Here is an 18,094-nt window from a genome sequence, read left to right as displayed (position 1 = left end):
CGGCATTGGTCTTATAATCTAACAAACTTTATTGCCACCAACAACGGAGATGAACCGTATTGGTTGTGTTGGGTTTGTGAATATGCGATATGCCGAAGATCTTCTAGGTAGGCCAATCAGATTTAAACTTGGACGACCATGAATATGGTACGGCACGAGGAGACTAGATCCCATCTGCTGTATTGTTAGCCTATATATTTGAACCCGCGAAAGCCGCCGACACAAACACATGCCTTAAGCTACTACTTGGTAAGTACCAGACACAATGGAATTATCGACAGCCGCGCAGGCTAGTGGATTAATGAGGGTCATGAGATTATTATCATAGCCCATGAAGTCCTACAAATCTGGATATATTTGCCTCTTGCTTGGTATCGTTGTTTAGTACTGGAATCTGCATGCATCGGCTATTGAAATGAAGCCTCAATCGCGATATAAAAAGATATAAACATTTGCAAAAATCAGGAAAACATCATGGAGTGCGTATTAAAAATCAAATCCTGTGGTCTCTCGACTCGTCCACGAGACTAGATTGTCTAAGGAGAGGAAGATCCGAGCATGCGTAGATAGGCAAATCAACATAGAGAAACACCGGCAAATAATGACAGGAAAAACACAAAAGATTCAAAACGAGACCCCGAAATTCCAGACATAGAAAAGTGTCCACCCAGATTCCAGAATGACCGATGCGAGGGAACAAATTAGATTGCCCTCAAATAGCAGGTGTGATACAGTGTTATCTTCTTCTTCTATCTTGAAGCAGACACAGACAAGGTGGGGAAGCCAACCACTCGATGGCAGCATAGGACATAGCGATGAACGGCCTCCAGCCCCGAGTCATTTAGTGCCTGGAGTATCTTGTTAGCCAAACCCTGCGCCGCGCCATCTGCTTCAAAATATGAAAAGATGTAACTCACATCAGAAGCCACTTTAACCACCGTGACGAGCGCACCGGACGCCAACTCGTTGACGAGGTTGCTCTTTAACACCCTTGCAGGCAGGAGTGTTTTGATTAGCACAGGGGACCACACCCTCTTCTTGGTGCTTGCAACCACAGGCGTATTCGAAGATGTAGATGGAACACATATTGACGATTGAGTGAAGAGGTCAAGTTGCAGAGGATGTAGAAGCAGGTATCGTGAATTGAAGATCCCTGAGTTCGAAGGAAGTCTGAAGCTCTAGATATTGATTGATGTGATGAGAGGCAAGAAGGGGATCAATGCCCAGCTTTATAGTATTCCATGATTACATCAAAAGAAATGAATTGACTGCGCAACTCAATAGAAGGGAAAAAATTGAACACACCATCGACAGTCGCAAAAACGGTTCGGTCCTTCCGTCCCCCACAAGCGCTGTAACTCATCCATCCAGATGCGCCATATGCAGGTAGTAACTCGGTGATCACTTGTTGCGCAGTGAAAGAGAAGGTGATGGAGGGCACAAAAATGGTATACACATGCGCCATATCCAGGGCATATGATTTTACCAACAGAAAGCAGAGTTTATGGTAGGTGGACCGTTAGAATGTGGTGTGCCTCCGGGAAGAGTCACGATTATTGATATGGGGTTTGCCAACAGCAGGGGTTGGTCAAGGCCACCGAAGCCCTAAGCATGACTACCGATGCAAATTCCAAATACCGCAGGTTGCAAGGAGCACTTGACATCACTCTAAAAGCGCTGCAGCCAGTGTTAGGGCTCATGTTCTGAGCACCAACATCGACCCCTCTCCGGACGGCACCCCATAGGGCCAATGCTGCGGCCGAAACGCGGATCAGGAACATAGTTTGCCTCATCTGACAAACCTCTATGATCCTGATACCCAGCCCTAAAGGCATCGCTCATACTCTAGCAAAGGCACCTGCCACAGCTTTCCCAAGATGTGTGCGCATCACTGTGGACGGCGCAGGAGGAGTAACCAACTGAATAACGCCAGCGTGATTACGATGACTCTTCTCGAATTCCGTATCTTGGGATATTCAATGTAATTCCGATGAGGACCTTGAGTCCCCGCATAGAACCCAGACAGTCTTGGCTCTAGACTTTCATGATGTGGTGCCGCAGGACTAGATAGGCAGATCGCAGAAAGTAACATCAGGAACCAACCGAATTCAAAGAAGGTGGTCCTCCAAACAAGACTCCACCCCAAGTCAGTCTCGATATGGCAGGAGATGACTTCATGGACTCTATTGCAATGCGCCTCGACTTGTGGATGTAGGCGAATAAGGCTCATTTCTATGGCGCAGTTGGTGATAGCCGCAAGTTCTGCGCGATTAAAATGCGAAAGACTGCATGGTGACAAGGCTTTTTTTTAAAAAATAAGTTTGAAGTTAAGCGAGTAAAGGATAGTAAACCAAGAAAATTCTGATGTGCTGTGGTGTAGTATGGTCGGTGTCGGCCAAGTGCCGACTGCGATATTAGCCAGGAGGCGTTCTTTGTCTGATCTAGCGCGATCGTGCTGCAGGGCCCAGGGGAAAAAAGAAATCAATGATAGCCTATCAATTGGTTCTAGAGCGCTAATGACTGGTGACAAGCACCAATTTCCTCAGCCATGGCACAGTAGCGTTCATATGGGTTCGACTGAGGCTCTCCCATTGCTGAGGCGCCGGCCCACTGGGATATTAACCCCGAGCGAGTAAAGACGCGCCAAACTAGGGGCGGCAAGGCAAGGCACAGCGACACAATCGATAGGTCGAGAACAGTCGCTGAGCAGTCTATTTTGCCGCTGTTGGTTTGTGTTTATTTTATTTTATTGTAGACAAGGGAACAAAATTGAAAGGCGAATTATTCATATTAATGTTTGGATTTTGGTGCATGAGAATTGTACCACGTGATAGATGTTCGTTCCCACGGTTCAATTTGAAGGTTAAATAAACTTGAAGAAAGAACCTTGGAAACAAAAACTTCTATTTCCAATTCTAATTCTAATGGCCCCCTAGTTATCTGTTTCGAAATTACCCAGCAGATCAGTTTGAAACAATCTGCTTCTCACATGCTTAGTGATGTCCCGGAGTGACAATTACCCGAGTCTGGACAACTTCGGTTAACAATATCTCGATTCTCAGATTCTGGGGAAAATTGGAATATGATGTCACTTTCGTGTCTTTTTCCCCAAAGGGTGCGCTATCGGGTCCCCTGAGAGAAAGGCCGGGAAGATCAAAAATACCCCAGCATAACCAGTGGTCCTAGCGTCCACGGAGCGGTTAGAATGATTGGCGAGGAGAACTATTGACGAAACAACTCGGAATGTGTAAGGCTTTCCCACCCGAAATCATTATTAACACACATACTGCATAGGTGTGGATGCATACGGGAGCCTGTGAAAGCCATCAATTTTCGTCTCTTAGCCCCTCATCCTGGCTGTTGATCTTCCGAGGTCCTTGAGTTTCGGCTGGCAACGGGTCTTTCTAGGCAAAGCATATTGCGCAATGACACAGGGCTTAATTTGCCAAGTCGACATATTTGCCATGGCTGCTGGGAATGACTGTCAGCCGCCCAGACTCTGGCTCGACCATGCCAGAGCCAAGAGAGGCAAAGTCGAAGCATTCAGAAAAAGAAAGGGTGATAGTCAGCCAATAGTGAACTCTTGGCTTTGATCCCCCCCTTTTTTCAGCCAAGACATGTGAAGCTCTCCAACATGTTTGGGACTCTCCTTTATGGGTTTAATGGGCGATAATGGCGGGGGGTGGCTTCACTGCATGACCGCGTATCCACTGCTCCGTACCCCCGACCCAGATATGATGTGCTGGATGCGTTGGATCGGCGTGATTCGGGCTTATCGTTGATACAGCATGCCCCTCCTTCTCCAGGGTCCCTCTTGGCTTATCTCGGTCTGGACTATATAAGTGAGGTCGAAAGTCCCTGAGATTTCCCACTTTCATCCAAAACCATCCATCTACAACTTTCTCTTCAATACTCCAAAGATCCCGTCTTTAACCGAGTTACTTCTTCCACACACAAAGCCTTCAAAAGTTTTCTCAGGATGTACACTTACACCTCCACCCACCGTTTCTTGGTCCTCTCTGCCGCTGAGTCTGGCCCCTACCACCCCGCCAACAAGTTCCTCGTCTTGTCTCCCATCGAATCTGGCCCGGATCCCCGCGCCTGGGAGGACCAGCCCCAGATTGAGACCAGCTCAATTGAGGAAAGCCCTGTGTTGGCTCCTACCAACCGTGCCCGCACCAATAGCTCTCTTTCTACCAACTCTTCAGTCTCCCTCGATAACCTTGCCGCCACCCTTCCAAGTGGTTTCCTCTACCTTGGTCATGGCAAGAAGCAGAACTAGGCGCTCTATCACTGGCCCGCCTAGTCACTTCAGTCTTCTTTTCTCATCCATATTTCACGATATACCACCATCACAGCAACTGTTTGGTCATTGAGCTTACTATGTGTTTTCTTTCCCTTTTTTTTTTTTTTTTTTTGGCAATCTTCATCAATTGAGCGACTCCAATCAGGAAGTTCGGGCACCCTGTCATGGGAACAGGGTAGGAAAATGAATAGGGGTGTTTTTTTTTCGGCGTTCCCAAATTACCATATGCTTTTCATTCAAAATTTGTCTACATTATTACGTCTTTCGCTTCTGGGAAGCATACGTATTGCCCCATTCGGCAAGCTAGCAATCAAAAAGCAACACTTCAAACCATCTGCATGATTCCTTTCCACTCCACTTTTGCCACCAACTTATGCATTACATAGCCCACCTGACCAAAATACAAGGTTGCAGAGAAATCCCCATCCCGCCGGACGCGAGGGAGATACCCCTAAATGCTTGCCAAGTGCTGCCAAGATGATGATTTTCCGCCAAGCCTTGTGTAATCTGATACTCCCGCCTTGGCCGGGAGGGCAGGGATTGACAGTTATCGCAGACTGTGTCCCACAACCTAGGCAACAGTGCCCATTGAACGTCGTGGATGTGTGTATACACCCAAGCAGCACCTATTTTTGGGCGTTTTGCGAATCCTGCCAAGCCTCCCTGTTACCAATCTTACTGGAACAGCTTATCAGTCCATAATTGTTTTGTTTTCTTTTTAATTCTCTCCTTGCACGTTGATTGCTTCATGGATTGGATTGGCTTGTTCATGTCGCAAATCATTTCTTGGTCCACAATTGCCAGCTGGATATTCTACTCCATATGTTTCCCCGGTGAGACAGTCTCTCCGTTCCCCCTTTTACCCCTCATCAGCTTATTATTTACTTCCCCACACGTTTCTCGGTGAAGAATCCGGGCCTATGATGCATTATTTGGCTTAGTTTGTCGATAGTTTCGGGCTATGTACGGAGTACTTTAAACTCCCCGTGTCTAATGAGATCCACTAATTGCAACCACATGACAGTGTTGTGCAAAATGGACTCCGTAAAAAGAAGAATTAGCCGAGTCGGTTTTCGGATTCCGAGCTGCCCAGAATTAGGTACCCTGTCTAGGTACTTAGGGCTTGGGCTAACACTAAGGTTCTCACCGGTCGATTGCTAATATCACTGGTTCTGTGGGTGATAGGTAGATCTGTGTTACCATGTGCCCAGGTGGTTCGCTTATAGTAACTTTTTTCCCCCTAATATGCTTTGTCCGTGAGCCTCATAGGGACTGCACGTATGCACTTTATTTTGAATTTGCTTAGGGGCTGTCTTACTTCAATCGTCAAGATATTACCCGTGCATGTTACAAATGGTTTCAGACCGCTGATTCTTGGGAAAGGGGTAATGATGGTGTTTCTCCGTCTGGGGTGTTTCAAGATATAGCCCGAGGGCATTGTGTATTTTTTTCATCAGCTTACCAACCTTGCGCTTCGAAAATTAAGAGCAACTTCCTAATTGCCTTTACTTGCCGCAATCTAGAGTCCATATCGCTATTGCTCTAACTCAATTCAAGCAGAGCATTGGCGCAAGCGAGTCTGACATGTCCACTCACTCCGTGGTCCCGATATCCTCCTCGCAGACCCTTTCCCATCAAGCACCTACGCATGTAGCTCAATCGTTTAGGGCACAGTATCTGACTATGACTTGACCCTCTCATCTTAATCGCAACCCCAGGTTGAGTTTGAGCTCCACTAAAATACTCAACCCTCGAATGAGGCACATTCCAACATGGATAATCCTCCACCTCCAGATAAGCCTTCCACTTGTCATCCCACTACACATTCCTTTGAAGAATATGCTGCAAACAAATCGCACCCCATGAACAGAAAAAGGGACATGATATAGGCCATACACACATGAAGGTTGATGCCTCACAATAAACCTCAGTTGCATTCCTGTTTAGAAGAAATCAAATTCCCACGAAAGATATAACGTTGATATTTCGTTACCAATCTCAACATTCGGCGCAACGAAAGCGCCTATTTCAAAGAACACTTGTCCGTGGCACCAAGACTCCCGTTTCCCGGGTACTCTAGAGATAGAATTCTGGCAATAGTAGCACAGCCTACACCACCTCGTGGATATAAGAGTTGCCACTCGATAGAAGGGATGTGATAATGGGGTTTGTCTTTCATTCCCTGGTTCTTTTCAAGGAGGACTACTTTGTAGATGCACAATCTCCGCTCTTGCTTTGTCTGTTATTTGCACCCCGTCATCTAGAAGATGAAAGAGGACCTTAAAAAGAAAACTGAAAAAAAGATGCATTAGGAATGTACCCAAGAACGAGTTATAGAGATGATGCTAGCTTCCATCTATATTACCCTAGCGTGCTTCCGTCTCTTGGTACCCCATCCAACCAATAGTGGAATTTAGAATCCTGTAAAGACCAAATTGTATTAATATATCATAAGTCATTTTATAACCCTAGGGCAACTCATCTTCCGGTAAAAACCGCACTATCGCGATGGTTCCAAACCCCATTGTGCCCGTTACGCATACTCACACGCTTACAATATTGTAGAAAAGACGAGTAATATCGGTATGATTCTCCCGTGCATTAGCAATACTATCAGATGACCCTGCTTCAAATCTTTAGATTATAAACTACGTCGGTACTCCAGGTTCAATGAGAATCAATGGATAGAGTAATAGTATACTTGCGAAAGAGTGACCAGAAGTCAATAGCCCGCTGAGATACTATAACATGATACTGAATGAAAACCGTGCCTGGTCCGGGACGAAACTCCATTACTATTTAGTTTTTTTTAGACCAATGGTATTCCTATACGCTTTATAAGAGTTCATATAAGAGTTCATATTCGTTGTTTATGAATCAAACTCCCGTGAAAGGCCTACGGTTTTGGTAGTAACCTTAACTATATGCTGGCGTCACCGGTATTTACAATTTTGTCTAAGCTTAAGGCGACTACGACGTGCGGAGATTGCGGATCTAGTAGACGAGAGAATTGAAATGGGCACATTATCAATCTTTACGCGTTTCTCATAACTAACCTCAAGGATGAGGACTTTTCTATAATGGCATAGTAGCAAAAGCTACATGGCAACCCAGGGAAATATATCTTATATGCTTATCAATGTCTATTATCCTGACTAGTTGGAACGTTTTTGGGTTAAATAATAATAGTATTTGCTAGCAACTAAACCAGGGTTCTACCTTGAAGACTGATATTTAACTTGATTTAATCTCGCAATATTGACGAGAATTTAATTATGTCAATATATAGATTAATCAGCTTAGATATTACGAAGCGTTCTAGAGCATATATTATATTGAATACACCATTGATTCCAATATCTACTCTCATTTTCGCCGTATCGTGCATCTCAGCAAGCAAGATGCTATCCTTGGCTGCTATCTCTGGCGGAAACAGTCTAGACAAGCGGGGTGTGCTGTTGATATCGGAAGAGATCTACGGAGTAGATACGGAGTATATCTATCATATCAAACTGAATCTGACTGCAGATCTATGCAACGCCGTAATCGTGACTTAATAAAAGTGGTGCGGGGATATTATGATCCATGATACGGGCTGGTTTTCAGCCTATGATACTTCGCAGGGTTATCGAATGAGAGCCGAATACAGGGAATGAGCCTCGATGCTTGTCAGAACACGGGGACACCATCCACATTCGACTGTGTAATGGGTAATAAATCGAGACGAAGTTGTTACACCTGCATCGTGCCATTGCGGGATGGATGCATCATACAATATATAAACAAGGTGCCGACAAATTGCAACCTCTACCGGTATTCAGTATTGCAAGAAACGCGGCCTACACAGCACATAGATAAAATGTAGAAGAAAAGATACTTTAGGAGGAATCTCATTGCTGGGTGAATATGCTACATAAAATGGGTTGTACGAGAATGCATTTTACTTTCAATTACTTTAAAAATATACTACTCTATGGCTCACTTTAGCTCTGTACATCGTGAACAAGTAAACCGGTGGGGCTCTTGTGAAGTCATTGGGAAACGACGATACATGATGGTATGACCTCGGGATCTGACAACGTTGCTTATTACGCGGGGTGGCAATCCATTGCTTTTAAATAGCATTTCAGGGACCCCGAAGTAATCCCGAACGGATAGAACGGAAACTGTCAATCATATTACTGTACTCCGTATATGGCATCCCTACATAGTACGTTGTAGTTTCAACCGAGATTAAGAAACGGCCTAGCTTATAGTATTACCCATGTTCTTTCTACCCAACGGGCATAACGGTCGGACTCCGAGCCTCCGAAGTTTCATCTTGGCCGGAAGGAATACTACGCGGGTTTTCCGCTAATATTTTATTATTATTATTATTACTCCGTATATATTATTATCATGTCATATATTATATATCATATCATATATCATATATTATTATATTACCGAGTACACTAATAATAGGCATGGTTCTATTTCTTTGAAATGCCCTGGGAAAAAGTCCCAAACTCGAGGGAGATGAAAGGCGGTGTAATGGAGAGGGGCGCTAGCAGATGGAAGGCTGCCCAACTGCTTCTGCCGCGTTTCTAGCGCCAAAGCCAAGACCCCGTCATGCTCCGACTGAAACTTGAGAATCGCCACTCATTTCCAAAGTTGGAAGTTATAGTTTTGAAGTCAATTTCCCAGTCAACGGCTCTTTGGGCAATATAAGAGATCTTCCATACAAATAGGGGAGATCTCTTATATTGTACGGAGTACTCCGTAGATATGCACCAGATTATTGCAGCACCAACACCAGCCCCCCGGTTATTGACACTTGTTCTTTAAAAGGCTATGCAATGACGAAGTGTTCAACGCAAAGGCAAACCCGCCACCCAGATCTCTTATCTGAGATTACCCCTTGCAGATGACCCCGGATTTTACAGGGTATCTGAGTTCAGCGCCTCGATCTATCTATCGCTGTATATCTATAGATCTACTCCGTACTTACGGCCACGATTCCCAGTGAAGATGTGTAGAAAGTGGAGAATGTTTCTTCTCAATGAACTTAAGAGAAAAGCTCAATAATATTGGTAGGAGACAGTGTTGCTAGTTGCTCCACTTACGGCGGTGATCGGGAGGCCGACATAATAATAAATGAATATCATTCCACCTCGGATGGAGTAGGTATCCAGTCAGTCTAGCTCATTGCGTAACTCAACAGAATTCAGCTATGGCTGCCTATTCAGAACAGCAGGAGATATTATCCCCGTTAGTCCGTAACCTAAAATAAATATCACCATCATCGACTCCGGGCTAGTTATGTAGGTCAGTTACCCAGGTTAGGTAGTCCCCGGCCAATTAAACCAAATTAGTCATAAGATACAGTACACTAGCCGTTTCAGGTAATCTGGTACATTACCGATCATGACGTTCGCATCCTGCAAGCGGTGTGTAGAAGGAGGTTATTAACTATATTAACTACACTCCTATATACGCTTTCAGGTAATTCTGCTTGTTATTTCTCAATGACTTGACCGTGATAGTCAAAGATCTACAAATTAACCTATCAAGTTACATAGTACTATACTATTGAAATCTCCATGGATAATTACTCGGGATCAGCTCGGGGCCAAGATCCGCTAGAAAAACGGTCACGTGGGTAAATACCGTAACAACGCTTGTCCCAAACCGGAAGCGTTGCCATCTCATACCCCGTCTTCATGAGCCCTTGCCCCTGCTGTTTCTTGACTTATCATTCTTCGATCGCAATATTATTCTCCCTAATCCGAACCCTTTCCTCCCAGTCTTCAGATTAACAAAATTAAAAAAAAAGGGAGCAGCACTCCTTCAAGTGACTCGACAACTTTCTGCCAAAGCGGGACATCATCCGAGGGTGGACTCCTGCGTGTGAACCCGCCCAAAAACCGCCATCCACTCAAAAGTCTACTCATCGAGGGGCACCGACTGTCTCAAAGTCGCATTCTTATTTTCTTCAGATTTTATCTGTGTGAGCTTCGCGCTTCAACGCGGGACTCGAAGAAACCCTGTCATCCATAAGCCCTCGGGTTTGGCGTGACATAGCGCAAGACCGGACAGGGAACTAGGATATCGATTCGTCAAACCTCGACTTGGAATTCTCGTCATTTTAAACACCAAAAATTAACACTACCAGTTTGTCACCATGACAGGTGCCACACCTATTGATATTTCCACTCGGCAGACGACCTCGGTGTCGCCGCCGGGTCAACAGGCGTCTAATCTGACCTCGGCGCTGCAAAGAGCGGGCAACGGCGATCGTACAGGCAGCTTTTCACATCTTCCCGGGGGAGGACTCGGCGTGTTCAAGGCACCACCACCCCGTAAGGACTCGATCGGAGCAGCCACAGCACAATGGGGGAACGGGACGAAACCTATCTCGATGTCGGGATCTGCCCGCGACAAAGGTCGCCGTGAGTCGCTCGCAGGGAGTTTGGTGGGTGGTATGAGCTGGGGTGGTGTATCCGTTGGGAGTTGGATACGTGATGAGTGAGTGGCCTATTCGGACCTAGAAGCCGCGGGGGAACCGCCCACCGTGTGTTGCTATTGTCGCACTGCATCAAGAGCTGACCAAGGAAAATTTCCGCAGTATCATAATGACCGGCACGTCACCATTTACCTTCCAGTCGCCATCTTTCCATTCCTCATCGTATCTCCCGAAGCTGGAAGCGAATTTTATGCGAGACTTTTCGTGCTGCGGTGTGACGTTACCGACGCTCCATGACCTATTACAACACTACGAAGAAGCCCATGCCACCAAGTCGCCCAATCAAGGCCACCGCCCAAGCCAGGGTGAGAATCGAGCTGCCTTGGCGGCTGCTGCAATCGCACAGCAACAGAACCAACAGCATGGCAGCCAAGGACGTGGCCTGCAGCCCGACCGGACCCTGGACATGCAGCGCAAATTGGGCCAGAATCCATCACCATTGCAGCACGCAGATCTAGACACAATCGATGACATGGAGTTGGACGACGCCCTGGGAGACGGAGACGGCTCAGCCTCGCAGATGTTCTCTTCTCAGCTGCATGAGGGTGGACAGGGGGGATATGGTAACTCCAACCAGCAGCAGTTAAATCTGGGTATGCTTCCAAGCCACCAAGGATTCAGCACACCCTCGCAACCTGGTACACCGATCGGATCTGGACGACCACTTTCACTGCAGAACAATCCGACTGTTTCTTCTGTCAACACCCCAACTTTGATGGCCAACCCGCTTCAAAATTCGCAATTCCGAAATACGCCCGATTCATCCGGACCAGGGACCCCGGCCGAAATTGACGAAAGCATGATGGGTGGGTTCGGTGATCTCAGTATGCAAAATAACACCATGGGCCAAAACCAGAATCAGTTTGGCCGCTTCAATGGGAACAATAATGACATGGTCGATCTCTGCATCGATGAACCGGCCAAGCGACTGTTCAGCCCCAGTGGTGGCATGGGTTCGCCCAACGCCCACTTTAAGCTCAGTGGAGCTCAATATGGCCCGAATAGCGATATTGCACGACGGATCCGCGAACAACAATTGCTCGCTGGGGTCCCCGACACAACCGTTATTCTTCCCAACGAAGAACCCAAGCCGTTCCGATGCCCCGTTATCGGCTGTGAGAAGGCATACAAGAACCAGAATGGGCTCAAATACCACAAAGCTGTAAGTTTGACCTGATACTCCCCCACAGTCGTTTTATTTTATTTTTCTAACCGGTGCTTCTTTCATTCTAGCATGGCCATAATAACCAACAACTTCATGACAACGCCGATGGTACGTTCTCGATCGTCAACCCAGAGACATCAGCGCCATACCCCGGCACGCTTGGCATGGAGAAAGAAAAGCCCTACCGTTGCGAGGTGTGCGGCAAGCGCTACAAGAATCTGAACGGACTCAAGTATCATAAATCGCACTCACCACCCTGCAACCCGGATTTCCAGCTTGGAGGTCGTAACCTCGCCCTTGGCGGTGGAGTCATGCAAGGGCAGAACATCAACGTTGCTGGAGCTGGCCTCCCTGGAATTGGCGAAGAAGGCCTTCTGTGAACCCGTGAACAAATATGTCATTATGTCCATACATAATTCCCTGGTAATTGACGCGAACGATCTCGACGGCTTTCGGGGGTGAGAGCACTCCTGCACACACACGATGTCATGATTTTGAATTGGGCCCGGTGACTTTGGAGTTATTGCTTTTCTTTTTTCTCTCTTCGAAAGTTGTTCCCTCTGGCTTATTGACTGGGCTTTGTGATGCCCTTTTGCTTTTCGTTCTGCTATCTGGTAGATCCTACTGGCATGATCGTTTTAACCCCCACGCTTGATATCCCTCGCCGTTTCCAGATCCTATCTACTTGGCCTGGTAATAGAGCAATTCTTGAGCGATCAAGACCCCCCATCTCAGCATAGAGCTGTCTAGAAGAAACTGCTTGCACTTGCCTGCTTTTACTCTCTGTTCATCTTGTTGTGCTTCTTCATACGGCATTCGCGTGTTCCATGGGCGATAAACTAGGAGAATTGGATATCTTCCAAAAATCCCCCCTCATACTGCTATTCATTTGCTTTTGCTGCGTTCTTGCAAGGACTGGCTTCGTGCCTTGTTTCCGTGTTCGCGTCCCTGTTCATTGCGTTCATGTTTTCGCTCATGTGCTTCTTCCAACGACGACAGTCGCTCACGCGCTCACCTGAAAATGCCGCCTTGAACACCAGGAACCGGACACCACCAAAAAGTTGGCGAAATGGGATTTGGCTGGGTTTTGACTGGAATCATGTGCGAGGTACGAAATTCTGGGGTTGGTTATTCTTAGACCTCTCTTCTTTCACACCCAGTCGGTGTTCGTTTTTTTCTTCCCTGCGTCTCTACCGAGGGACGGGATAGGGACTGGATCTGGGATCTGGAAATCTTTAAAAAAAAGTGCGGTTTCTCGGCGTCGGATCATTGTAGATATGGATTGTTTTTGATACGATTTGGCTCTTTCTGCCCAATGTCACTTATCTTCTCTTCCCCCTTGTCTTGCTTTTCATTCGATTTTCTTGACTTCATCTTCGATTACGTTTGTTACTGTAGATCCGGATTCTGGACTTAGACCTAGTAGACTATTGGCTTTTTTAGCACTTACTATCCAATTAATGGCATTTTGGTCTAAAAACCTCTAAGCTGATGGTTGGTGATAATACTTAGGCCAGTGGAAGTTGTTCAGAATCATAGTTTCATTTGTGCTTATTTTGAAACTACTAAGATCGAATCTTTCAAGCTAGTACAAAACCAGCCTTGGAAGGCATGGCATGAGCAAAGGGAAGCATGTAAAAAAAAAGCAGAAGCAGAACCCATCCTCACTTGTAAGCGCCGTGAGCCATTGGAAGCTCAAAATCAAAGAAAAAGCGAAGCAAAGACCCGGTTGCTGACCATGTCGATATTTGGGTAGTGAGAATCATGAGAAATATTTCGCTTGCACAAACCGTTTCGAGGGCGTGAATGAAAAGACGTAGGGATTGGTTTTCGTTTGTGCCATGAGATAGAGCACATGATGAGCAGAAAATTGTTACAGAACGAGGAAAAAAGATGTCGTCAATGGAAATCAGAAGATGGGTTGAAAAGAACATGGAGTAATGGTGTCGGTCGTTTCGACTACCATTCGAATTCACCTTGACCCTTGTGGAAGACGTATCTAGTAAGGTTAGTATATGCATAACATGGCAGACTGGGGTTGACTTACTCTTTGCCACCAGTGGTCAGGATGCCATCCTTCAAGGTGCACTTCCACTTGTTCTTCACGCGCTGGACCTTGTCGTATGTGCAAAGCATAACCTGGCCCTCCGATTCATCTGCGTCATGGTCATCAGCAACGAGGTCATCTGGATCATCCAGGTCCGAGTTGATGGCGTCTTCGTCTTCCTCCTTGACATCTTCTTCTGCGCCATCAAACTGGCCAGTGACACGAGGGGTAGATGAAGTTGACTCGGTGGTAGCGTTTTGGTTGAGGGGCGTGGTAAGAGCCATACGGCGAGCGACCTTGGCAGAGGACTCGTGCTCTTCCAAGGGACGAAGGAGACCTCCGCCCTCATACTGAGACATGCGCTGCTTGAGATGCTCGCGCAGAAGTCGGTCACCTTCTCCATTCTCGGCAGCTGCTCTGCGGCGTGCTACCTCTGCCTTCCAGTCGGTCATTGGGTCACCTCCACCATCGGTCTGTCCAGGACCCATGTGCGGGTAGTTCTGTTCTTGTTTGATTGGTGGCATTTGTCCGTGGGCATTGGGGTGCATCTGATATCCTTGTCCAGCTTGGCCCTGGGCTTGCATTTGGTGAACAGAGTTCGCAGCTGCGGCGCCGTATTTCTGGTGAAGCGCATTTGCAGCACGGTCGCGAGCCGACTGAGGGTTGAGACCATGCGGGGGCATGGGTGTGGTCATGTGCGGCATTCCGGATTGACCATTGGTTCCTGGCTCGGTCTTGATGCGAGGCCCGCCCATGGGGGGCATGGTGTGCGAGGGCGCAGCTTGGGGAATTGAAACGGGCGGGGGAACATATTGCTGCTGGGGAGGTTGTTGTCGGGGAGCATTGGAGGGGACAGTAGCCGTAGGGAGGGGAACTGAGTGCTGGGGAGGTTGAGGAGCAGGATCCCAGGGGAAATGAGCGACGTTCACAGAAGAAAGCTTATGTTGCCAGGTCTGTATAATAATTCCAAGGTTAGTATACCAATCAATCAATCCAGGCTGTATGATATAATCAAGTATGATGAGACAGAATCTTGGCGGTCTAAAAGCGCCTAAGCGGGTAAGAGCGGCACATATAAAGGAAGACTCATAAGCCGGTGTTCCCCCATAAGCACCGCCTCCCGCACCACCTCGACCATCCCCGCTTTTGGGGAAATCATCCACACCAGACTTTGACAACCCGAGACAGACAATATAGAGTAGGAAAATATCGCACTAACCTCACGCAGATCATGCAGGGTCTGCTGGTCGACACCGCTTTCCTCAAAGTCGACCTGGGAAGCATCACAGACCTCCTGGATGACCTTCTCGAAAACCGCACCCTATGAAACCATGAGTTAGCTCTCATCTCAGATCAAAGGAACTTCCAACAGGAATCAGCAGAACACAGTTATAAGTGAAGAGTAAACACTCTATGCGAGCGACGACTGAGGATGAACAGGGTGGCCGTCGGAGAAGAAGCTGGAACTTACCACTTGCTGGTTGGACATGATTGCTGAGCAAGAATGACTTGATGAATCGATGGATGATTATTCGAAGACGGCAAAGAGCAAGCAATAGGGCGGCCGGTGAAATGTACTGGGTAACGATAGCTTGACTAGGATGTAAAATGCTCCGTCGCAACTATCAAGTTGCCGGAGTGCTGGTCGATCACGCCCACGAATGACGCAATATCAAGCAATTTGTGAATACTACGTATTCACACAGATAGAAAGAAGAATAAAGGCCTTAAAAGACAAGTGACGCAAGTGCAAATGTCAGAGAAAAACGAGACGGTGAGTTTCGCGATGGGTTGGCGAAGGTGAAAGTCACGGCTCTGCGGTCGAAATCCCACTGTATCCTGGAGGCTTAGTCATCGGCGGCCAACCCACATGGGCACTTTTAAGTAGAAACGAAGTAAATCGAGGAAGCAGAGACAAGATACAAATAAAGGAGAAAATGGATGAGCAAAATGAATTAAAGCGACCGTAAGAATGGCATTTCAACAATTTGTACAGCCAGCATACGGGAAAGTAGATACAAAGAACACCATCGGAACACCGAAATCATCACCAAAAAGAACCATTACACCGAAATTAATGTCCCAGCCCATCAATGCTCTCAATATCACCATGAACCAGGGTATCCAACCAAATAACAAGAAGAAAAAAAAAAGTAATGTTGCAGGCGTCTAGCGGATGGTCATAGACTTGGTCATCTGAGCCTTGCTGCCCACACCACCCTCACGAGCGGAGGAGGCACTGCTACCAGCCTTGCGCTCAAAGATCTTCCAGAACTTCAAGCTCTCGTCAGCAGCAGTGGTGGCCAGCATCTGTCCATCAGGGCTGATAGCACTGTGGAGGACGCGGGTCTCGTGAGCAGGGATCTCGACATTGCGAACCAGAGTCGGGTAACTCCAGATACTGAGAGAGTTGTCGGGGAAGCCGCTGGAGCTGACGATCTCGCGGTAGTGGTTGCTCCAACGCAGGGAAGTGACTTGGGAGCCAGTGTCAATGCTGTTGGTACGAGCACCAGTGGTAGTGTTCCAGAAGTGAATGTGACGGTCGTAGGAACCACCGCCAGTGGCAAGGAGGTTGGATTGCCAAGGGCACCAGCTCAGAGCCTTGACGGCGGCGCGGTGGTTGGTCTTGGTGAACTTTGGGGCGTTTAGAGAGCGAGCATCCCAGATGTTGACGAGGTTATCGTTTCCACCAGTGGCGAGCTGAGCGCCGTCAGCGCGCCATTCTAGGCCGCAGACCTCAGAAGTGTGGGAGACCAGCTCAGCGATCTTGTGCTCTGCGATGCGAACATCGTGGTTGTAGACAAGGCCACTACGGGCTCCAGTGGATAAAGTGTGCTTATTCCAGCCCATAACACCGACGCGGGAGTCGTGGCCGTACATGCTGCGAAGCTTGGAACCTTCCTCAACATCCCAGATCTGGACCTCACCGGTTCCCAAGCCAACACCAACGTAGGCACCATCACCACTCCACTTCACGCTGCTCACGTAGGTGTCGGGCGAGGTTTCCAAAAGACAGTTGACAGACCCAGACTCAGCAGACCAGACGTATACGTTTCGCTCGAGACCGATGGCGACCTGGTTGCCAGAGCTCCAGTCGAGCAAATTGAGATAGTAATCATCCAAAAGACCTGGGGCATCCAAGACCCGCTCGGGTGCAGTTTGAACCCGGCGACGGAACTGGGCAGCTGTGGATTTGGCAGGGCGGAGGGGGCGGTTATATTGAGCACGAAGATCAATAGGCTTCGATGACTCGGGAGGGGGAGGCTTGAAGGCGAGGATGCGAGTGTTCATGTTTACCCCACAAGCTTCGGCCAGAGAGGATTTGTAGGCCACGGCATCAGGAGCCGGGCGAGTATAGGTAGGAGGCTCATTGTCATCCAAACCCAAGTTCTCCAAAGCAGCAGTAAGGTCATCGTCCGATCCACGTGCACCAATGTCAAAAGCGCTGGCCGCCGAGGCGAGGACTGACGATCCGTCGGTACCACCACTCTTAGGGCGCTGTTTCTCTTCTGGCTTTGCTGCCCCGCTAGTGGCTAGACCCTCACTTGCGCTCCGGTTGGGAATAAAACGGTCACCAGCGTTATGAGGAATGCGCACAGTTGTCTTGCTAGCACGAGCGCGGGTAGGAATCTCCCGGCGGACGTGCTCCTTGGAAGGAGTGTTGGCTGTTGTGGAACTTGTACCAGTCAAAGTCCAGTCCGAGACACCGAGCTCCAAGTGCTTGGGTGACTTGCGGGTGCGTGTGCTGGCAATGTTCGACTTGTTTGTCTTGGGAGAGTCACGGTGGGTTGTGCGGGCTGCTTTGGAGATGGACTTGGCGAAGTGGGCGGAGAGGTTTCCACCGTATACTGACTTGGCTTGGTTGCGGCCAGCATCAGACTGGCGAGGAGGGGTGAAGGGGGACGAGTGGCCGCTTGCACGGGGGTTTGGCGAAGGGCTCAGAGGCATACGGCCTCCAGCAGTCTTGGAGGAGAAGAGTCCATGGTGGCTCTTGACCGGAGTTGAGGCAGTAACAGAAGCCATAGTGATATATGATCAGAGTAGATGTAATGGGACCAACCCCAATAGAAG

General features: G+C 47.9%; 4 protein-coding genes across 4 annotated transcripts; 2 read left to right on the top strand and 2 right to left on the bottom strand.

Annotated features, from left to right (window-relative positions):
- Window positions 1–3,979: 3,979 nt before the first annotated feature.
- Window positions 3,980–4,282, top strand: N7455_003316 (uncharacterized protein; the record flags this gene model as incomplete). Its single annotated transcript, XM_040959341.2, has 1 exon — window positions 3,980–4,282. One exon carries the CDS (start codon window positions 3,980–3,982, stop codon window positions 4,280–4,282), a length of 303 nt encoding a protein of 100 aa, XP_040810259.2.
- A 5,796-nt stretch (window positions 4,283–10,078) lies between these two features.
- Window positions 10,079–13,096, top strand: N7455_003315 (zinc-coordinating transcription factor SFP1). The gene is made up of 3 exons (XM_040959364.2): window positions 10,079–10,813; window positions 10,914–11,973; window positions 12,045–13,096. The coding sequence occupies exons 1-3, from the start codon at window positions 10,470–10,472 to the stop codon at window positions 12,354–12,356; spliced, it is 1,716 nt and encodes a 571-aa protein (XP_040810223.1). The 5' UTR covers window positions 10,079–10,469; the 3' UTR covers window positions 12,357–13,096.
- A 427-nt stretch (window positions 13,097–13,523) lies between these two features.
- On the bottom strand, window positions 13,524–15,814 carry N7455_003314 (transcription initiation factor IIA large subunit). The gene is made up of 4 exons (XM_040959329.2): window positions 15,495–15,814; window positions 15,243–15,344; window positions 14,024–14,976; window positions 13,524–13,975 (listed from the first exon to the last, which is right to left on the bottom strand). Exons 1-4 carry the CDS (start codon window positions 15,510–15,512, stop codon window positions 13,936–13,938), a joined length of 1,113 nt encoding a protein of 370 aa, XP_040810237.2. The 5' UTR covers window positions 15,513–15,814; the 3' UTR covers window positions 13,524–13,935.
- Window positions 15,815–16,192: 378 nt separating this feature from the next.
- N7455_003313 (WD40 repeat domain-containing protein) lies at window positions 16,193–18,046 on the bottom strand (the record flags this gene model as incomplete). Its single annotated transcript, XM_040959382.2, has 1 exon — window positions 16,193–18,046. One exon carries the CDS (start codon window positions 18,044–18,046, stop codon window positions 16,193–16,195), a length of 1,854 nt encoding a protein of 617 aa, XP_040810270.2.
- Window positions 18,047–18,094: the final 48 nt, after the last annotated feature.

Source organism: Penicillium solitum (genome assembly GCF_028829755.1).
Source record: "Penicillium solitum strain IBT 25940 chromosome Unknown utg000001l_segment0_segment0, whole genome shotgun sequence".
Lineage (NCBI taxonomy): Eukaryota > Fungi > Ascomycota > Eurotiomycetes > Eurotiales > Aspergillaceae > Penicillium > Penicillium solitum.
Note: the sequence above shows the minus strand (reverse complement) of the source record. Positions and strands in the feature narration are given on the sequence as shown.